Raw genomic sequence first — 20042 nt, forward strand, 5'->3', positions numbered from 1 at the left:
TGTTACGAAATTAAGTTTACCTGTCTTATAATTACAGCATTTTACTTAAATCGGGTCGTGTTTAGTGAATAATCTGTGGGTGAGTCAGCTTGAAAGTCTTGATGTTTGACAGTTTTGACACTGACAGCCTGGTAGTGACAGTGACAGTGTCATTTGACAATGACATGACACTGACACTTCTGACAGCCTGACAGCGGCAGCTCTCGGAGACGTTAGCTTGTGTTTAAAATATTTTAACAAAAACATGTATAAACACCATAAAGAACTCACCAAGTAAACCAATAAATATATTTTTAATAGTTTAGAAGCATTTTTAATCATTAAAACTGGACTTACCTTAGATGGTATTAAAACAGGTAGATCTACCTATTTTTCGTTTCTAATTCTACCAGTTTCTACCTATTTTTTCACCCTGGTCTACCATTTTGTTCAAATTGTATGTGACAACACTGTCGTGAGTGTTGTATGTAGGCAGAGTGGCAACCCTAGCGTAAAAGTGACTGATGACAATCAAGTGCGGGTAGTTCGAAAAACTCGTACAGCTAGAAGATGTTGATACAACTCCCAGCCAGTCTACCCGTGACCACGGACGTAATGTCATGTCCGAAACGTCGGGTTAAATATAAAACGTAAGTTTTACGCGATTAAGTCCCGTTTTAATTTAATAATATGTTTATTGACTGTCACAATATATGACGCGGCGTGGGACATATTTTATAAGTTGTAGCTTTATACCTAATAGGTACGTAAGCGCTGGTAGCCTAGCGGTAAAAGCGTGCGACTTTCGATCCGGAGGTCGCGGGTTCGAAACTTCGAACCCCGGCTCGTACCAATGAGTTTTTCGGAACTTAAGTATGTGCGAAATGTAATTTGATATTTGCCAGTCGCTTTTCGGTGAAGGAAAACATCGTGAGGAAACCGGACTAATCCCAATAAGGCCTAGTTACCCTTCGGGTTGGAAGGTCAGATAGCAGTCGCTTTCGTATAAACTAGTGCCTACGAATGGCTGACGAAAGCAGAATCGTACTTTAGGAACATGACGAAACGATATACTCATGACGATATACCTTTTCGTCAATCTCCCGATCTTTTGACGCAGGTTGCACACATCACTCAAATAAGGAGGTAATTACGGCTCATATTCCGGGCTGCATGACGTCAATACAAAGGTTAGTGGGCTGACAACTATCAAATTCCATACAAAATGGTGGGTTAACCTCGGGTTAACCCTCCATTTTTGGTGGCGCAAGTGACCCTTAGAAGATGGTAGAGGAGAGTCAAACCAATACGATGAATCTAATAAATCTGACGAAAACGCTACAAAAACCGATTAAACTACCAAAACAACTAAAAACCTGTTTTAAATAACAACGTCATTCATCTTATTCTTGATGGATAGATCAAGATTAAACTCACTCGGGCCTCAGAAACGTAGAGTAGGTAGTTCAGTTTTATGCAGTAAAACGACCCAGTGCCTAATTTATTATGCATTCGCATTAAAACAAATAAAACGGAGATTTATAAAGAGCGCGCTCGCAATAAACGAGCGTCGGATTACCTTAATAAAAACCCAACAATTAAGAATTCAAAGAACGAAGAAACAATTAAAAAGTTTTGAAAGAGTTCACGCGAGGCGCCAAAGTAGCGCGCAAACGCGTTAGCGTGTAACCCGACCACGTCACAATGCCCACCCATTCAATGAAAGATTATATCATACGGTGTCTTCTTAATTCGTCCGGTTTATACCAAAGGCCGGATGGAATGTCAACAGCTATTGACCGGACAAATTCAGTTGCAATGCCGCTACCAAAGCAGCATGACTCAACGGGATCCTTCGGAAAGGCGGTGGCGTTGCCGCGGCGGTCTCGCAATGCAGTTGGCGCGTAGTTACCAGGCTCGCAGAGGAGAGGAGGAGGTGGCTTACCGGGGTACTGCCACAGCGGGGCGGGCGGCGGCGCGGGCGGGGCCGGCCACGCCAGCGGGGCGGGGCGGTCGTCGCACAGCACCGTCATGGCCGCCGCGCCGTCCGGATGACAGAATGACGCCGGCCCTGGAAGAAGAATCGTGTTATGCGCGTACGAACAATTTATTTTAATCAATGGAGGCAATTACATTGACGGGTTATGTATGAAAGTATAATAAAGCGATTTATTATGGATGACTCGATTTATTACGGGTATATTGATCGAATTGATATTGGATCGACCAATAAAATATGAATTTAAAGGGGTATTTCCGATCGGAAAAACAGATGGCAGTTAAGTTTATTTACAAGCACACATCGTCTCATCTTTTTGTTACCAAAGTGTAACAAATTACCTACGAGTATTTTATGGAAGTACAGTAATAAATAACTAAATAATATCTCCTCAAATTATAATATCGTTCGTTTATCAACCATTTAAGGTTGTACATTGTTTCATTGTTAGAAATTGTAGTTTATATATTTTCCAGGCAGTCTAAAGAGCAAGGTGAATTTATGAATGATAACCCATTGGTAGATATGATCTTCACTCGAACGTTCAAAACAGACAATGTAAATTGTAAAAAAAAAATGTACACAGGGTCTTAGGAGGTTAAGAGTCAAAATATATTAATCGTTACTATACTTAAGGAGGTATATGGTAACCTTCAAATCAAGAGTGAATCAGTGAACAGGCTTCTGGGCGAGCTCACTCCATCGTAGGCCACTTTGCCTTTGGCTAGTCTGTGGCCAAGAGTAAGCCCATTTACATTAATCAAAATAAAAAAATCGCTTCGATATTCACTATGTATATGACTTTGATATTTAGACAACTCAAAATAGCTTTATTGTCGTGTCAAACAAAACCTACTATTTATGCAATAATTTTAGTAATTCTTTTCGTTTATGGCATGAAATAAGTTATTTCACTACAATCATCATTATTTTGACGCCATGTGTGACTGTATATGGTAAAATTAGCCAGCGGGCTTGCTCAGGTGTCTGACAACTTGATAAGCCAATTTGGGCAAGCCCTTTAGTACGGCAGCTGCAAGGCGGTTTGCATGTTACGGGCCAAACTACGTTTTACATTAATATCAATATTGTTGATAAAGATTATATGGGTGAATCAACTTTTTCTTGCCTGTTATTGCCATGGTTACAGTCCCCTGAGTCACGCTGGTTTTACGCAAAATTATGCTACTTAAACTATGCAAACATGCATTTTTCAGGTGTTAACAAGCCCTTTCCTTAATTGGCCACCTACAAACATGGACTACATGCATGCTTGCATAATTTCAGTAGCATAATTTTGAGTAAAACCAGCGTGACTCAAGTCAAGGGACCGTAACCATGGCAATAACAGGCAAGAAAAAGTTGATCCACCCATATATGAAATTAATTTACAAAGAACACGGGTTGACCCAATTGTAAATTTAATATTTTCTCTATCTTTAAACAAAAATCGATCTACCTATTGCGCGTCGAGATGCTGGTACTTACCTAATACTTAATTGTGGCATAGGCAACTAATCTACACCTAAACAATGTGGTAAAAAAAAGAGAAAATAGCTACACATTTACACAAAAAGTTTGCGACGTCCGTTTCGACGCGACTAAAAATGCATCGTAAATATTAATGTTTTTCGCTGCTGTCCTTCTCAATTTAGTGCAAAAAGTTTAGAATCAAAATCGAATCAATAACCTGACTATGACCCGTTTCCTGGCTATAATATAAGTTTAAGGCCACATACTTCAAGATATTTTTCAGTACCTACCTACAGATGGAGCTTTTTGCCCGCACTATTGCTCAAAGTGGTTCATTTCTAGTAAGGGTGCGTAACTGCGTAGTCGAATGGCACAAACGCTCACGAAACGCTCGTGCGTATTGGCGCGACAGAGCCAGACTACCTTTCGCGGCGTTTCATTTTCGTTTTGAGTTGTAGAAATGCCATTCGGCTACGGCACCTGGTCGAAACTTCAGAGGAATCTCTTCGGCCATCTATACTGAAAAACGTCGTACGATATACGCGCGAAAAGGAAATTCGTAACTCGTGTCGATTTAAAGCTACACTATACCACTGATTTCGAACTTTCTCTTTTCCGCACTTGTACTATTCTTTATTATCTTTGTTTTGACGACCGGTTTGGCTTAGCGGGTACTGACCCTGCCTGCTAAGCCGCGGTCCCGGGTTCGGATCCTGGTAAGGGTATTTATTTATTTGTGTGATGAGCACAGATATTTGTTCCTGAGTCATGGATGTTTTCTATGTATACATGTATTTTTATATTACATATATCGTTGTCTGTCTACCCACAATACAAGCCTTCTTGAGCTTACCGTGGGGCTCAGTCAATCTGTGTAAAAAATGTCCTATACTTATTTATTTATTTGTTTTGCTTCGTCATATTACTACCTATTATATGTATGCAATAATTAAACTGGCATATTTCACAACAGCTTTTAACCATGGGCCAAGTCGTGGGCCGATGACAAGCACTTGGCCTCGTTGTGCGACCATTATCGTAAATATTCCATCTGACTGCATAGATTATATAAACCTAGGAAATACTACTAGAGTCTGGCTAATGAAAATTGAACCCAGTATTTTTTTAAAACAGCAACTCTGGATGTCATATCATCGATTGTCATCTGTCAGTGTGACTGTCACTTTAAAGAATTTCGGTAAAAGTTAACAGCGAAATCTATAAATAATAATGAATAACACCATAAAAATTAGTAAAGTAAGTGCTGTAAATAAATTAGAAATAATAAAAAAGAAACCATGTTATCAATGTGTTGCCAGCTCCAATTTTTTTGAAATTGCCACGTTTTTTCGGGCTCAACTTTCATTAGCCAGACTCTAGTTGGGGGGATAATGTTAATTATTATAAATTTATAATTATTTAAAAGTAATATAGTAATATATCTACGCTAAATCCTGGGATTGGTTACCAAAACAGTACCCGGGTTCTTATGTGCTGTGGCAAAATGACGGGATAACGCTAAGAAGAATAAAATATGTAAATAAATCGATGTTGAGTGTTAAAGTACATTAAATTAAAATATCAAGTAGGTTCCTATTAAAGTAGAACACAGAAAAATATAAATCAATGACATCCAAGTAACACGATATGAACACGCTTTTATGCTTATAATAGTTATAATATTCGCGTAAGTCAGGTATTTATGTAAAAGTACACGTTAGTACGCAGATGTAATTGCACACGACTTTACATGTAAATTAACCCCTTACATTTCTTTCGTGCCAATCGTACATCCTACATCCTACCTTCAAGTGCATTAGTGTACATACAAGCACTATGAATTACCCCATAATACTCATAATTAATGTTCAATAATGACTACATACAGGCATTATAAATGCAACCCCTAACTACACTCATTGTGTTCAAGTCAACGGACGCATACCAACTACCAACGCCTGTGGTGTTTTTACCTACCACGTAATTTCGATCACTAATAACTTAAATTATACGAGAAAAAATATCGAGAAACTGCAAAAACTACGCAGGTCCATAATAACATGGGCTACTAACAATATATTTCAGAAACACGTCGACATAAAAAATACTACTTAGACTTTACACTGGAGGGTTTAGAGTTCAACTCTCTGGTGCTAATAGATACTATATTTATATTGTATACACGGTGAAACGTAAGGAAACCGAATAACTAACCACGCATTTCTTACGCCATAAGAAAGAAAAAAAATGACATTTTCGCATTACAAATGTGTTTTTCATTAAAAAAAACCCTTAGACACTTCTTGCAATCTTCTTGCAATTTGCAATATGTTACTTTCAATTTTTGACATCTATCTACAAGGTGAACGAGGTGAGTTAATATGCCCCATAATGGCATCATCGCCCTCAAAAAAGGTTTTTTTACTAAGCAATTGACTCTGAAACTAAATCCAACCAGAAAAGTTTTCATGACATTTTGGTCTTAAAATAATATGGTAGTAGTAAGCAATAGTTTTAGGTATTTAATTCAATAAGATTTTTTTCTTTCTTTTCAAATGTATGTGTTGCTGTTCGCAGATGGTTTCTGCAATAAACGTTTATCTATTCTATTCATTTGGTTTCGTCATGTTACACTGTGTATGTATTGTGTATATTTATATATGTAAGAACCGACCGTGCGAAGCGTAGGGTTATGTTTTGCATGCAGGGGTGAGCTTTGACGTTGCATATGCAATGAGTTAGTGGGAACGATGTATTTATGACTATGTTTATATATGCTAGGACTTGCGTTTTATTTCTTGCTGTTTAGTGAAATAATTCTGTATTATCGTCTTTATTACTAACTAGTGATGTTACACGATTAACGAGGTATTTGTTTTACAATAATTAACAGTAATTTATTGCATTCTTTAAAAGTATGTACCTAGTGTCAGAAGTATAAAATACTTTCTTTTTTGCCTTAACATTAAACACACATTTGTATATATCAGATCAAAGCTCATCCTATAACTACTTATACTTAACTAGCTTTTGCCCGCGGCTTCGCTCGCGTTGAATTCGAAAATTGTGGAATGCTCCAGACAAACTTCCACCCCCTATTTTAGAGAAGTGGGGGGTTAGAAAGATATAAAACGTTGCCTGTGTCACTCTCCATCCCTTCATCTATCTCCACTTAAAAAATTACGTCACTTTGTCGCTCCGTTTAGCCGTGAAAGACGGACAAACAAACAGACAGACACACTTTCCCATTTACGAGTATAATATTAGTATGGATTAATAGTAATTTCGAATTTCAATGTTCACGTCAGGCCAGTAGCCAGTACCTACTTCATAAATAAACCGAAGCTTATCGAGCCGACTTCCTAACCGCCGTCAGTGGCGACCAGATGTGCCGCTTCGTTTTTTTGCCAACTCGTTCGGATGTTCTCCGAAAACGAAAATAATTTGTTCATTTTGAAATACTTACAGATAAGAAACCGATGTAGGTGAGATTAGAATTTACTGTAATGTTCATAAGACTGAATCGCGCAAAAGTGGGATGATATAAGCATAATTAAATTTATTCCCAGATTAACCTAATTAACTGACTTAAAAGCTTTGGTGACAAAGCAATGGAAAAGAGAATCCTTTAAGTACATACTCGTATTTACAAAATTAATGGGGGCTTTAGAATCTATCGTATGTAGTTGGCACCATTATACTGTGTAGATACCGAATCAAGACATGATAACTGATGGCACAACTAGCAAATTGTAAAATGGAGTTCAGAATATGTTTAAGTACTAAAAATGCTTAAAATTATACCGAAATATACCAATAAGACTTTTTAACCTACCAACCCTACCTTATTTTTTTTTATAAAGTATTAAGTAAGTATTTCAAAATCTTAATACAAAATAATTAAAAGTATACAAAATGATGAGCAAAAAAGAAAAAAAAATACATATTTAAGATAATTACATAATGGCTGGTTATTCGTTTGATTCGTTCATTTGAGACTGTGGACGAAATCGCACGAGGAATTTATACTTATTAGAGTTATTACAATTATTTTATTAGTTATTATTTATTAACATCCACCTATTTCAAAAAAAAAAAACAAAGTCCTATCAAGAATGTATGAACTTAGAAAACTTCATGAACTATCTGGCTTTCTATATACGTAGGTATACATCGCCCACACTTCGGCAATACCTCTCGGCTCAGCTGACAACCAGCCAGACCGGTTCCCGAATCTGATATTACTCCTGACTACTATTTTTTTTGCTTGGCGCACTTTCGGATGACGTCTTTTTTATCCTTTTGACACTTTTGATTTGAGTAGTACGTAATTTGCTTTTTTTATACTACGTCGGTGGCAAACAAGCATACGGTCCTGATCGAAAGCGGTCACCGTAACCTATGGACACCTGCAACTCAAGGAGTGTCACATGCGCGTTGCCAACCCATTAGAAACTTGTAGGTACACTCCTTTTTGCTTTTTTAATGTTTTTTTTTAAATTAATATTATAGTGAATGAAAGTAGAACGACTGTTGTTGGGACAGTTATTACGTTATTAAAAGTTTTATTTATCGAGTTACCAAAAGTAATTATTCGGAAAACTTGTTTCGAGTTTGCCTATTGAGATTTGACATACCATTCCTGTCTTAAGAGCGCTTTCAAAAAATCTGCTTGCTCGAATTTCGACGCCGGCGGCGCTGGCGTGCGCCTGTGTGCAGACGCACACTATAACCAGAAGCATAACGATTGTAGCCTGCGGTACAGACATAGCGTGCGATCCTCTTCGAACCAACCTTACGTGCGGCTAGAGCGAAAGGGATAGCATTCATGGTCGGTACCGCCACGCCGTCAGTAGCGTTGCGGACTAACCATTATTGATACTTGCGTAAAAACACCGCCATATAAATTACATATTTGCATACATGATTTCGTGCATAAATACTTGACCTTTTAGTTTAATTATTAAAGTTATCACAGTTTTTTCTATTAAAACGTGTGTAGCCTTGGAAGAAATAATTTAAAAAACCTTTTATAATATAATAAATTGTGTATATAATATTGTCTTCTGTCACCGCGATAGTTACTCATGAAATAAATTTATGGAATCAGATTATTTCGCATATAATGAATATAATCCGTTTTCTTAGTTTTATTTCATTTTGCATATGATATATGTTTTCTAGGTTCTTTTCGGTGAAGGAAAACATCGTGAGGAAACCGGACTAATTCCAATAAGGTCTAGTTTACCCTTTGGGTTGAAAGGTCTGATGGCAGTCGCTTTCGTAAAAACTAGTGCCTACGCCAAATCTTGGGATTAGTTGTCAAAGCGGACCGCAGGCTCCCATGAGCCGTGGCAAATGCCGGGATAACGCAAGGAAGATGATGATGTTTTCTAGGTACATATATATAATGGAACTAAGATCGGTTTTCTTTAATTTTAAGTAGTTTTTTTATATTTAAAATGTGTTTTTAGGGTTTCGTAGTCAACTAGGAACCCTTATAGTTTCGCCATGTCTGTCTGTCTGTCCCTCCGTCCGTCCGTCCGTCCGCGGATAATCTCAGTGACCGTTAGAACTAGAGAGCTGAAATTTGGTACCAATATGTATATCAGTCACGCCGACAAAGTGCAAAAATAAAAAGTGGAAACAATGTTTTATTAGGGTACCCACCCCCTACACGTAAAGTAGGGCGTGATTTTTTTTTTCATTTCAACCCTTACGTGTGATTTATTGCTGGATAGGTATTTAAAAATGAATTACTGAAATCGTTTTTTGATAATATTAATATTTTCGGGAATAATCGCTCCTAAAGGAAAAAAAAGTGTCCCCCTTCCCCCTCTAACTTTTTAACAATATATTTAAAAAATATTTAAAAATCACAAAAGTAGAACTTTATAAACTTTCTAGGAAAACTGTTTTGAACTTGATAGGTTCTGTAGTTTTTTAAAAATATGGAAAACTACGGAAGACCCGAGCGGCTATCTACCGGCTGAGAGCGTGTCGGGCCACGCTCAGTGCAGGCACTGAGCGTGGCCCGACACGCTCTCGGCCGGTTTTTAAATATTATGTTGTTTTAATTGCATGGAGCACAGGAAGGTCCACATCTATGTATTAGTTTTTTGTAAGGAAATACAACTCTACGCTACGCCTACTTGCTTTAGTTGACTGTTGACACACTGAGACAGTGGATGCGCCAGAGTATAAAAGAGTGATTACCATCTCTTGTCAAAGATCAATTCAATTCAATTCAAAATATCTTTATTCATGTAGGCCTAGTTACAAGCTCTTATGAATAGTTCATTACATATATATTATGATCTTAATCTAACCTAATTATCAGAGCAATTTATTGTTGTAAATTATTGTTCATAATAATATTGAGTCTATAATATACAATTTCATATAAAAATAATCGTTAAACAAAAAATATATAATTAGGTATATGTATATATAAAAATACATGTCTAGAATATTTCTAGGAAAAATCCAATGTCCAAAAAAATACAATATTAATTTCATCAACAATAATAATAATAATAAACGTAAAAATAAGAAACCATTTCGAATAACAATTAATCCCACGTTGTTTTATCATTCATGTAGTCTTGTGTTGTATAATAAGCTTTGGAAATGAGTACACGCTTTACATGATTCTTAAATTTATTAATTGACAAGTCAGTAATATGATTCGGAAGTTTATTATAAAATCGAACACAATTACCCATGAATGATTTTTTAATTTTACAGAGCCGTGTGAAGGGCACCGCGAGTTTATGTTTATTTCTAGTATTTATATTATGTACATCACAGTTTTTCTTAAAATTACAAATGTTTTTATGTACATACATAATATTCTCATAAATATATTGACAATGCACTGTCATTATATTAATGTCCTTAAATTTATCTCTAAGTGAGTCTCTATGGTTCATTTTATATATTGCTCGAATAGCCCTCTTCTGCAGAATAAATATGGTATTTATCTCTGAAGCACTGCCCCAAAGTAAAATACCATATGACATAATGCTGTGAAAGTAACTAAAATAAACTAATCGAGCTGTTTTCACGTCTGTTAACTGACGGATCTTGCTCACTGCAAAAGCTGCAGAACTAAGTCTATTCGAGAGGTTAACAATATGGGGACCCCACTGAAGTTTAGAATCTAAAGTTATACCAAGAAAAACTGTACTATCTACCAGTTCTAATTCCTCATCCTTCACAACGACACTTGTTTGCTCATTCCTTACGTTACTATTAGTGACAAACTTAATACATTTAGTCTTTTTTTCATTTAATAATAAATTATTAGCATTGAACCAGTTCACTACTTTAGAGATAGCATTGTTTACATCACTGTGAGCTTGTTGCTGTCGTTTGAGTTTGAAAATAAGTGAGGTGTCGTCTGCAAACAATACTATATCATGGTGGGTCTTTACAAGGAATGGCAAGTCATTTATGTAGATAAGGAACAGGAAAGGCCCCAATATTGATCCCTGTGGTACACCCATAGAGACCAATGACCCAGTTGATCTCTGTCCATTGACATCTACCCTTTGTATTCTACCATTTAAGTAGGACTTGAGTAAATCTAGTGCTGATCCTCTGACTCCATAATAATGTAGTTTCCTGATCAATGTTTCATGACAAACACAGTCGAAGGCCTTAGATAAATCACAAAAGATACCTAAAGCATCTTGTGACTCCTCCCAGGCATCGAAAATATGCTTAATTAGCTCAACACCAGCATCGGTTGTCGAGCGACCCCGTGTGAAGCCAAATTGCTTATTATGCATTAAATTATTAACGTTAAAATGTCGTACTAATTGAGAAAGAACTAATTTTTCAAATATTTTACTGAAAGTTGGCAGCACAGATATTGGTCTAAAGTTAGTGGGGTCAGAGTGGCTGCCGGATTTAAATAAAGGAGTTATTTTGCTATGTTTCATTAGATCAGGAAACTCGCCGCAGTCAACACTGTTGTTGAATATAACTGCTAAGTCAGGCGCTACAACCTCAACTAAGGATTTTACGGCATGGACGGAGACCCCCAGAGGTCACTAGTTTTTTTGACATTAATTGATTTAAATGCCTTTACTATATCTGAGGTACAAACAGGTTCAAAATAAAGGTCTCTACAACACTCAGGAACGTTTTCCTCTAATAATGTGACGGCAGATAAGGGTGATGAATTTAAATCCTTAGTTGTGAATGCTGGTATCTCGGTGAAAAATTTTTTGAACTCTGTTGCTACTTCAAAATTGGAATCTATAATTTTGTTATCAATATTCAGTTTAATATCTTTTACTGCGTGTTTCGAGCGACCAGTTTCCACATTAATTACTTTCCACGTTGCTTTAATAATGTCAGAGCTATTTTTTATTTTATTACTAAGATAATTTCGCTTAGCGATATGACAATCTATCTTGAACTTCTTCGAATATTGCTTAACATGTTCTTTAAATTCATCACTCGTATTAAACCGCCGTTCTTCATACAAGGCATACAATGCACGTCTTCGTTGATGTAACTCTGCAGTAGCCCACTCACTAAAAACTGATGCACCACTAACTACGACCGATTTTGAAGTAAATATTGCATTATAATGTTGCAGAAAAGTGTGAAAGAATGAATTATACATACTATTAGGACTCATATCGGAAGACAGGGAGGGTAGCGCCTGAACCAAACTTTGCTTCATTCGTTCCACGCGGTCGGAGGTTACTGGTACAAAAGTTACTTGTTTTCTCAAAGTATTTTTCCTTAATGTCTCAAATACTATCAATTGGCCTAAATGGTCTGATTCTAAGTTGCTAATTACATCTTTAGTAGTAGGTAAAATATCAGTGAAAATATTATCTATACAGGTGGCACTAGTGGCAGTCACTCTAGTAGGCTCCATAAAAATATGATTGAGATTACATGATTTGAAAAGATTCAACAATCTGATACTTATTGTTGAATTTTCCAAGATATTTACATTAAAGTCGCCGCATATAAGTATTTTTTTACTAGAAGATGATATTTTAAGTAGCACAGATTCCATAATTTTTTCAAAAGTTTCAAAATTACTTAATGGCGGCCTATACACACAGACAACAATAAATTGCTCCAATTCTACAGCACTTAGTTCTATAGTCCGTTCAACAGACATGGAAACAATATCCTTACGTTCCTTAAATTTTAACTGGCTATTTATTATAATTAACGACCCACCATGTATGGAACTATGTCTGGTGAACGAACTTGCCACCTGGTGATTATTAAATTGAGGCATTAATTCATTGTTTTTTAACCAGTGTTCAGTAATGCATAAAATGTCTACATAAAATTCGTTCATGAATAGTTCAATTTGTAAATCTTTTCCTCTAATACATTGAATATTTTGATGCACCAGGTGGATATACTTTCCTTGCTCACAGTATTGATTCTTATAGTTACTTAAAATTAAATTGCCAGAGACAGAATCTTTTGTCTTAGAAGCTAGTTTAAATCATTGGTTATGACTGGAACCAATTCCAAGTTCATACTTTGCTGCTCAATAGGAGCAGAGTTGTCTGCCAAATTCTTGGCAGAAATGTCAAATAAATAGGATAGCGATAAAGCTATTTGTCTTTTATAATAATTTGAAAGGTAATATTTACCTTTAGTCAAAAACACCATAGGTATATGGTATTTACTAACAAATTTGTTAGTGTCAATTATGCTAACCTTACTACTATATGTACAAAGATTATATAAAGCTACATTCAACTTATGTCTAGTGTTATTTTCTTTTTTTCTGCCTCTGACATCTGGTTACAATAGGGGAATGTAAAGAAAATAATTTCATGCACTGCCAATGAGTTTAATTGTTCATAATATTTTACTAAATTATTTTTGTTTACATTACCCCTATTCCCCATAAAGATAAGCAGTGTTGTCTTACTATTGATATTACTGTCGTTTAAAATTTGTTTAATGATATTTTCAAAGCTGCTATGAGGCAGACAGTTATTGATTGTACTAAGTCCCTTTAAGTAAAAATATAAAAATGAGCTCATATTGCTCCCAATCTCATCACAGTACATAACAACATTAGGTTTAGGTGTGCTTTGTTGTGAAGTGTGGAAGGGGCCATTATCATTCATTTGCCCCTGCGGTAAACTGTCACACAGGCTTGGGTCAAGCGCACTGGTCGACAAATCTCCAGTCACTTGCTTACATGCACATGCCTGGGCATTTGTCAACGACTCAAACCGCTCTGAATTATGCTTAATCTGGGATATTAAATCATCCATGGCTAAAGAATATTCACTAATAACTTTTTTTGAACTCTCATTTATCACATCTAAAGATTTTATTGAATCCTCTAGGCTTTGAATTTTTAACTTTAATGCCTGTGTGTCAGTTTCATACTGTAATCTACTGTGTTCTAACTGAGCTGTATACAAATCTAACTTATCTACTAAACTTATATTAACTTTACAAAATCTCAATTTTTTAAAAAACAATTTATAAATTTTTGACATCTTTTGATTTTTTTTGATCAGTTTATTTAATTTTATATACTTCTTTAGTTTGTTTCCGCTGCAATTTACTAACCTTGGTGTAGTGGCATCATTGGTTAAGTCTGTAGTTACTGAAGGGTTTTCAATTGCTGCGGTAACCAACTGAGATGCAGGCCGGACCAGTTCCTCGAACAAGGTCTGAGTGTGTGCCGCAGCTGCTTGGTTTTGGGCCTCCCGTAGCTCGTAGATGTGTTCGTGGGCGTCGTGCAGTGCTCTCTCCAATGAGTCGATGTCTTTCAGGGCCTGTTCATATGCAGCATTACACTCCATAAACCTGTCAACCGTCTCCTGAAGCCGGGCCCGCTCCGAGTTTACATTATTAAAATCACTCTCTAGTGTACACAGTTCCTTTTTTAACTTATCGTTTTTATCAATTATCAATAATAGCTCCTTCTCACTGTCTTCTCTTTCACTGAGCAATTGAGCACTAAACTCCTTGGATTGTTTTAATTCCAGCAAGGTAAGTTGGAGCTTATCACACTTCTCAGGCTCCTGCTGGAGAGCCGCTGCTGCAGCGGCGGCAGCTGCTCTGCGTGTTTGCATTGTAAATGGGTTTTTAAAAGAATTAAAAACAAAACAAAGCAAGGAATTGCCTACTCAAGCTCAGCGGTTACTTACATGAAATAGTGACGTTTCACTATGCCTACACTTGTTCTAGCCTTGTACAATGATTAACACTGAAAAAGAAACACAATCGGTACTAACTAGTGATAATAAGACACAGAAAGTGTACAAAGGCGAACAGATATTTCAAATTTATAACCTATAACGGCTACAAACCTGAGACATCAAAGACACTTGTAAACGTCACTAAAGCACTTCACTACTTATATTTATACAAAACTTAATGTTAAATATACTAATTTCACGCTTTAAATACTAATTAATACTTAAAATATGCTTAAAAAATAATAATTTCAAAGGGACCTAGCAAAATCAGCTGCTTATCGTTTGACAGCCAGGGTTGCCATCTTGTTGAGACGAATCAAACGAACCCAAAACAAGAAGTGGTTTCAAGACCTGGTCGTGGAATACTCTTGACTACCTTCCAGCTTCATCATCAGATCCTGGGTACCATCTCTTGTCAAAGATCTTGTTGAGACGAATCAAACAAGCCCAAACACAGAAGAGTTTCAAGACTTGGTTGTTGAATAATCTTGACTACCTTCCGGCTTCACCATCAGATCCTGGGTATCATCTCTTGTCAAAGATCTTGTTGAGACGAACCAAACGAGCCCAAACACGGAGTGGTTTCAAGACCTGGTTGATGAATTCTCTTGACTACCTTCCAGCTTCATCATCAGATCCTGGGTACCATCTCTTGTCAAAGATCTTGTTGAGACGAACCAAACGAGCCCAAACACGGAATGGTTTCAAGACCTGGTTGATGAATTCTGTTGACTACCTTCCGGCTTCATCATCAGATCCTGGGTACCATCACCTCTTGTCAAAGATCTTGTTGAGGCAAATCAAACGAGCCCAAACACGAAATGGTTTCAAGACCTGGTTGATGAGAACTCATGACTACCTTCCGGCTTCATCATCAGATCCTGGGTACCATCACCTCTTGTCAAAGATCTTGTTGAGGCAAATCAAACGAGCCCAAACACGAAATGGTTTCAAGACCTGGTTGATGAATTCTGTTGACTACCTTCCGGCTTCATCATCAGATCCTAGGTACCATCACCTCTTGTCAAAGATCTTGTTGAGGCAAATCAAACGAGCCCAAACACGAAATGGTTTCAAGACCTGGTTGATGAGAACTCATGACTACCTTCCGGCTTCATCATCAGATCCTGGGTACCATCACCTCTTGTCAAAGATCTTGTTGAGGCAAATCAAACGAGCCCAAACACGAAATGGTTTCAAGACCTGGTTGATGAGAGCTCATGACTACCATCTGACTTCATCATCAGATCCTGAGTACCATCTATTGTCAAAGATTTTGTTGAGACGAGTCAGTAACCTAAAATGATATTCAATAATAAATAATACTTACTAAAAATATTAGTCAAGTTAATTAGTTAGTTACCAAAGTCAACCCAAGGATCAAAGTTTTCGGTCGCAGTATACATGCAACAGTACAGCCAAACACGCACACAAGTGCGGTTTTGGACACGGCGGGTGCCGCACACAATGACAAAATAACTTCGCGATCGTTGAGCCGCGTGCGGAGCGGACTAACATACGTCCTGCCTCTACAAGCTCTGCCGCGGTACTGACATCGCAAGCGCGCGTAACCGGTAATAAGGAGGCATTTTTAAAAAATCGTCAAAAATATTAAATTGCAATTAATAGAAAACTTTTGCATAAAATCTGTTTAAGTAAGCGTTGCAGATTATTTTTATATTAAAACTACTTCAAAAACACGTAAGTTTTCGAAGAAATTGACACTTAATCTGAGGTGATTTCTGAAACAAATTGGATTCATCATATCCTCATTTACTCTATTCTAAAGCCTTATAACAAAGAAGTAGTCTCAAAAGATTGTAGTACAGGATATACATAATACAAATTTACCACTTGAAGCATTCAAAACTATCCAAATTTTACAAATTAGACGGACTAAGTCAGCACTTTTCGCGGGTTTTCCTAAACATGCACCAGAAAAAAAATCATAATTAATTAAGTGAGATAGTTTTTAAAAATCCAGTCTCACAACATGTAAGTTAAGAAGATGTCCTAATCGAATCCTGAACTTAATAAGTCTTTTAGATGACGGAAAGTGTAGCATTTTGCCGACTAAAACTATCAATTTTACATTATTACGACGTTTTCGTTGAATGCCCTCTTAATAAAAACATTCTAAACCTCTTTACACGAATTAAAACCCCCTCTAAAACTAGCCCAATTTCAAAACCAAATAAAAAGACAATAAAAACAATATCTCTCACGAACAAATTCCCACAACGAGATATACAGTCGCCATCAAATATATCGTACCAGCCAAGGCACTCACAAATATCTACACACAGTCTTATCGCCTTTGTAATAGAGGTGTGTTGAGATACTTCTGAGCGCAAAGTCCGCTCAGATATATTTGGCGACTGCGGTATCGGAGCGACAGAGGCGCGAGGAGCAACGATTATGAGAGGCACGTGCTCGCGGCTGTCTCTGTCTGGCGCGGTTGTCTCTTTCTGGCGCGGCGCGCCGTTCTTTGTTGACATTGGCTGGCAAAGAGTAGTGTCGCGTTATCATTTTCTAGCCCTCAGTAATCTATACAAATTTTTGTGCATATCCCAAAATCTATTTTGAACTTTTACGTGCTTTAAAGGTTCTCAAAGCAATTGCTTCCGGCTCAGGAGGTCAGATTACTTACTCGTTTATTCATTTTTATTTAAGTTTCCAACGAAGTAAATGTAACAGAACAGATGACGATGCTATAATTTTTTAAAGTGATTTTTTAAGCTGTATGCTTGTGTGTGCATTTATTTCGCGACCCACAAAAACCCTAAAAATCTAAATTTTAAATTCTTAAACAAGGTTAAGAAATGCTACCCGAGGAGAATTAGCATTATGAGCAATTACCCATACTAGACCATCCGAAAATACCTACAAAAACTCTTCTCTTCAATTCAACCTTCGCTTTGTGCCTTGAGCAAAATTAATTCGGTACCCGATTACTAGAAAAGGAAATTAAGTTTAATTAGGTACTTATTTAGAACAATTTCAAAACGTAACACTTAATTCAAACATTCATAATAGCACAGAATATATAATAGTACAAGTACAGAAGGCCCACTCCTTTGATGTTCCCGAAATGCCGCTTTTTAAATACCTACAACATTCTTACAAAGAAACGAGCCGCACGTGCGCGGCGTCCGGTGATAGGGTTACCAATGGATCCAAACGAATTAATACTCACATAAAATGTTATACTATTATATTCAAGTATTGGGTACTTTCTAGGTATATGTACTGTATTTATATATTTTTGTTCAAGTTCCAACATCACAAGCCTTATTGAACTTTTCCGTGGGACTTAATCAATACTAGATCTGTGCAAGAATGTCAAGGTATTTATTTTATTCAATATGTCTATTTAACTAAGTATTATTAGCCATTCCACACGCGTACATAGTTTTAAAAAACCTCGCGACGTAAAGTAACAATAGAAAGTGCATTCCGTGAGAACGCGCGCCACCCCTGAGTAGGCCGCGAACTCGCGGCCGCCAGGATGTACTTGTAGCGCGGCGATAGAATCGCGGAGTGAGCCGCCCTTGATAATAGTAAGCCCAAGTAAACAAATCAACAGTTCCTAGCTCGCCTTCTAAATAAACATCACAACATTCGTAAAAACTCTGCGCGCTCTATCAGTTGACCTTCACCGCGGCATCTCTCTCGCACGCCCGCATTCCACGCATAAGCCCGACTCGCTCGCACCAGCGACGGCCGGTAGTCAGCCACAAGCCAATTCAAACACCGACATCAGAACGATATCCGAATAAAGTCATTCGTTCATCGCGCGTCTCGCTCGTGTGAATGCAGCTACGGGCAAGCATGAGTGAAATGCATGATAGATGAATGATATCTTAATGATATTCCGTGTAAGTTCGAATCGACTTGGCATTCGTAAACCTCTTCGCGCCTTCTGTTCGCCTAGTATCACGCGCGCTGAAGAAAAGGGTTTATCCGACGCCGAATGACCCGAATGGGCAACAACGATTTTCCGAACAAATTGTATAAAAAGCTCAAGTTTTCCCGCTAAGCTTTATTAAAAAATTGTTCAACAGTTTTATTTTTTCATTCATAGCAACGCGCGTAAACAAATGTCGGCTTTTATTTTCCACGCTAGAAATCTAGGCCAATAGCCCTATTCTAGAATTAGCTTCGTCGCCGTGCGTAAAATAGAACTCGAAGACCGGCTCAGCCAACCGGTAATGTTAATCGAATAATCGGTAAACGAAATCGCTATCGGTAATTCGATATATCGATAACGAATCTCGAAACCTGAGTAAGATAAGAATGCTTTTTTTAAGTTCGGAGAAAAAATTTGGTGTAAAAGGAATACCGTGTAGGTTAGCATGAATGGAATCCACCTAAGAGCTGTGAACAGCAATTAATTTGGAAATACAATCCCTTTTAATTAATCCATTACGAAATTCAACCTTAAAAAACCTACAAGTACGATTCAAATTCAAATTTTGTTAAGTAAATTAATTGCCGCTACCCCAATTTCGTTCTTATTACAACACTTATTAAGTTTAAAACAGGACAATTGCCTGTAAATAGAAAATTGCTAAAATAGGCAACACATGGCTCAATTTTCCTTTGTTTTGAAAGGATCGACTAGAAAGAGGACATCTAAAGGTCAAAAACTTTTACAAGCTTTTATTTAACTTGTAAATTACATACAAGTTGTCATATATGTATGTATTGTTATTGAACCAAAAGTACAGTAATCATCAAAAGTTTGTACCAAAAAATAAGTCAAAATTATTTGTAAAATAAAATGATAATTATCATTAAAGGCTTACCAGAGCGTTTAATTCGGCATTAGTTATACAAAAACCCTAAAATATTAATGTTTACATTGCAAATACTGTCAACATGCATTTTGTAATAGGCGAGTCAACAGCATTTTATGCAAACTAGGGGGCGCCACCCTACCACCCTCCGTGTATTGAGAGTTTTCTAAAATAAGCCTTGTTAGTATATAGTTACAGTTGAAAATAGGATGGGAGGTGTTTATTGAAAATACATTAGGTTTTATCGAAATTTTAGGTTTGCTTTTAGGGGATTGAGGCTGGGGGGATGAAAGATGGTGAATAGTGAATACCTATTCAGTGGGAGATGAAAATTCAGGTATATATTTACGAAACGCCCCTGCTAATAGGTCTGCCCCGACGACCGCTCTGGCTTACTTGGTAGTGAAGTGACCCTGCCTGCTAAGCCGCGGTCCTGGGTTCGAATCCCGGTAAGGGCATTTATTTGTGTGATAAGCACAAATATTTGTTCCTTAGTCATGGATGTTTTCTATGTATGTATTTATCTATTTAAGTACGTATATGGTCGCTTAGCACCCATAGTACAAGCTTTGCTTA

General features: G+C 37.0%; 2 protein-coding genes across 2 annotated transcripts in view; both read right to left on the bottom strand.

The window, feature by feature from the left end:
• LOC125233469 overlaps positions 1–20042 on the bottom strand; it is a 190570-nt gene that overhangs the window by 22325 nt on the left and 148203 nt on the right. Inside the window, 1 exon segment of the mRNA XM_048139507.1 lies at positions 1925–2050. Within this exon segment, the coding sequence (XP_047995464.1) occupies positions 1925–2050 (126 nt within the window).
• On the bottom strand, positions 13148–14902 carry LOC125233470. The gene is made up of 2 exons (XM_048139508.1): positions 14779–14902; positions 13148–14675 (listed from the first exon to the last, which is right to left on the bottom strand). The coding sequence occupies exon 2, from the start codon at positions 14539–14541 to the stop codon at positions 13198–13200; it is 1344 nt and encodes a 447-aa protein (XP_047995465.1). The 5' UTR covers positions 14542–14675; positions 14779–14902; the 3' UTR covers positions 13148–13197.

The sequence above is a fragment of the Leguminivora glycinivorella genome, chromosome 14, assembly GCF_023078275.1.
Source record: "Leguminivora glycinivorella isolate SPB_JAAS2020 chromosome 14, LegGlyc_1.1, whole genome shotgun sequence".
Taxonomy (NCBI): domain Eukaryota; kingdom Metazoa; phylum Arthropoda; class Insecta; order Lepidoptera; family Tortricidae; genus Leguminivora; species Leguminivora glycinivorella.

Bases quoted from the DNA above. Each gene is read 5' to 3' on its own strand.
- LOC125233470 (XM_048139508.1), bottom strand. From the start codon at position 14,541: ATGCAAACACGCAGAGCAGCTGCCGCCGCTGCAGCAGCGGCTCTCCAG.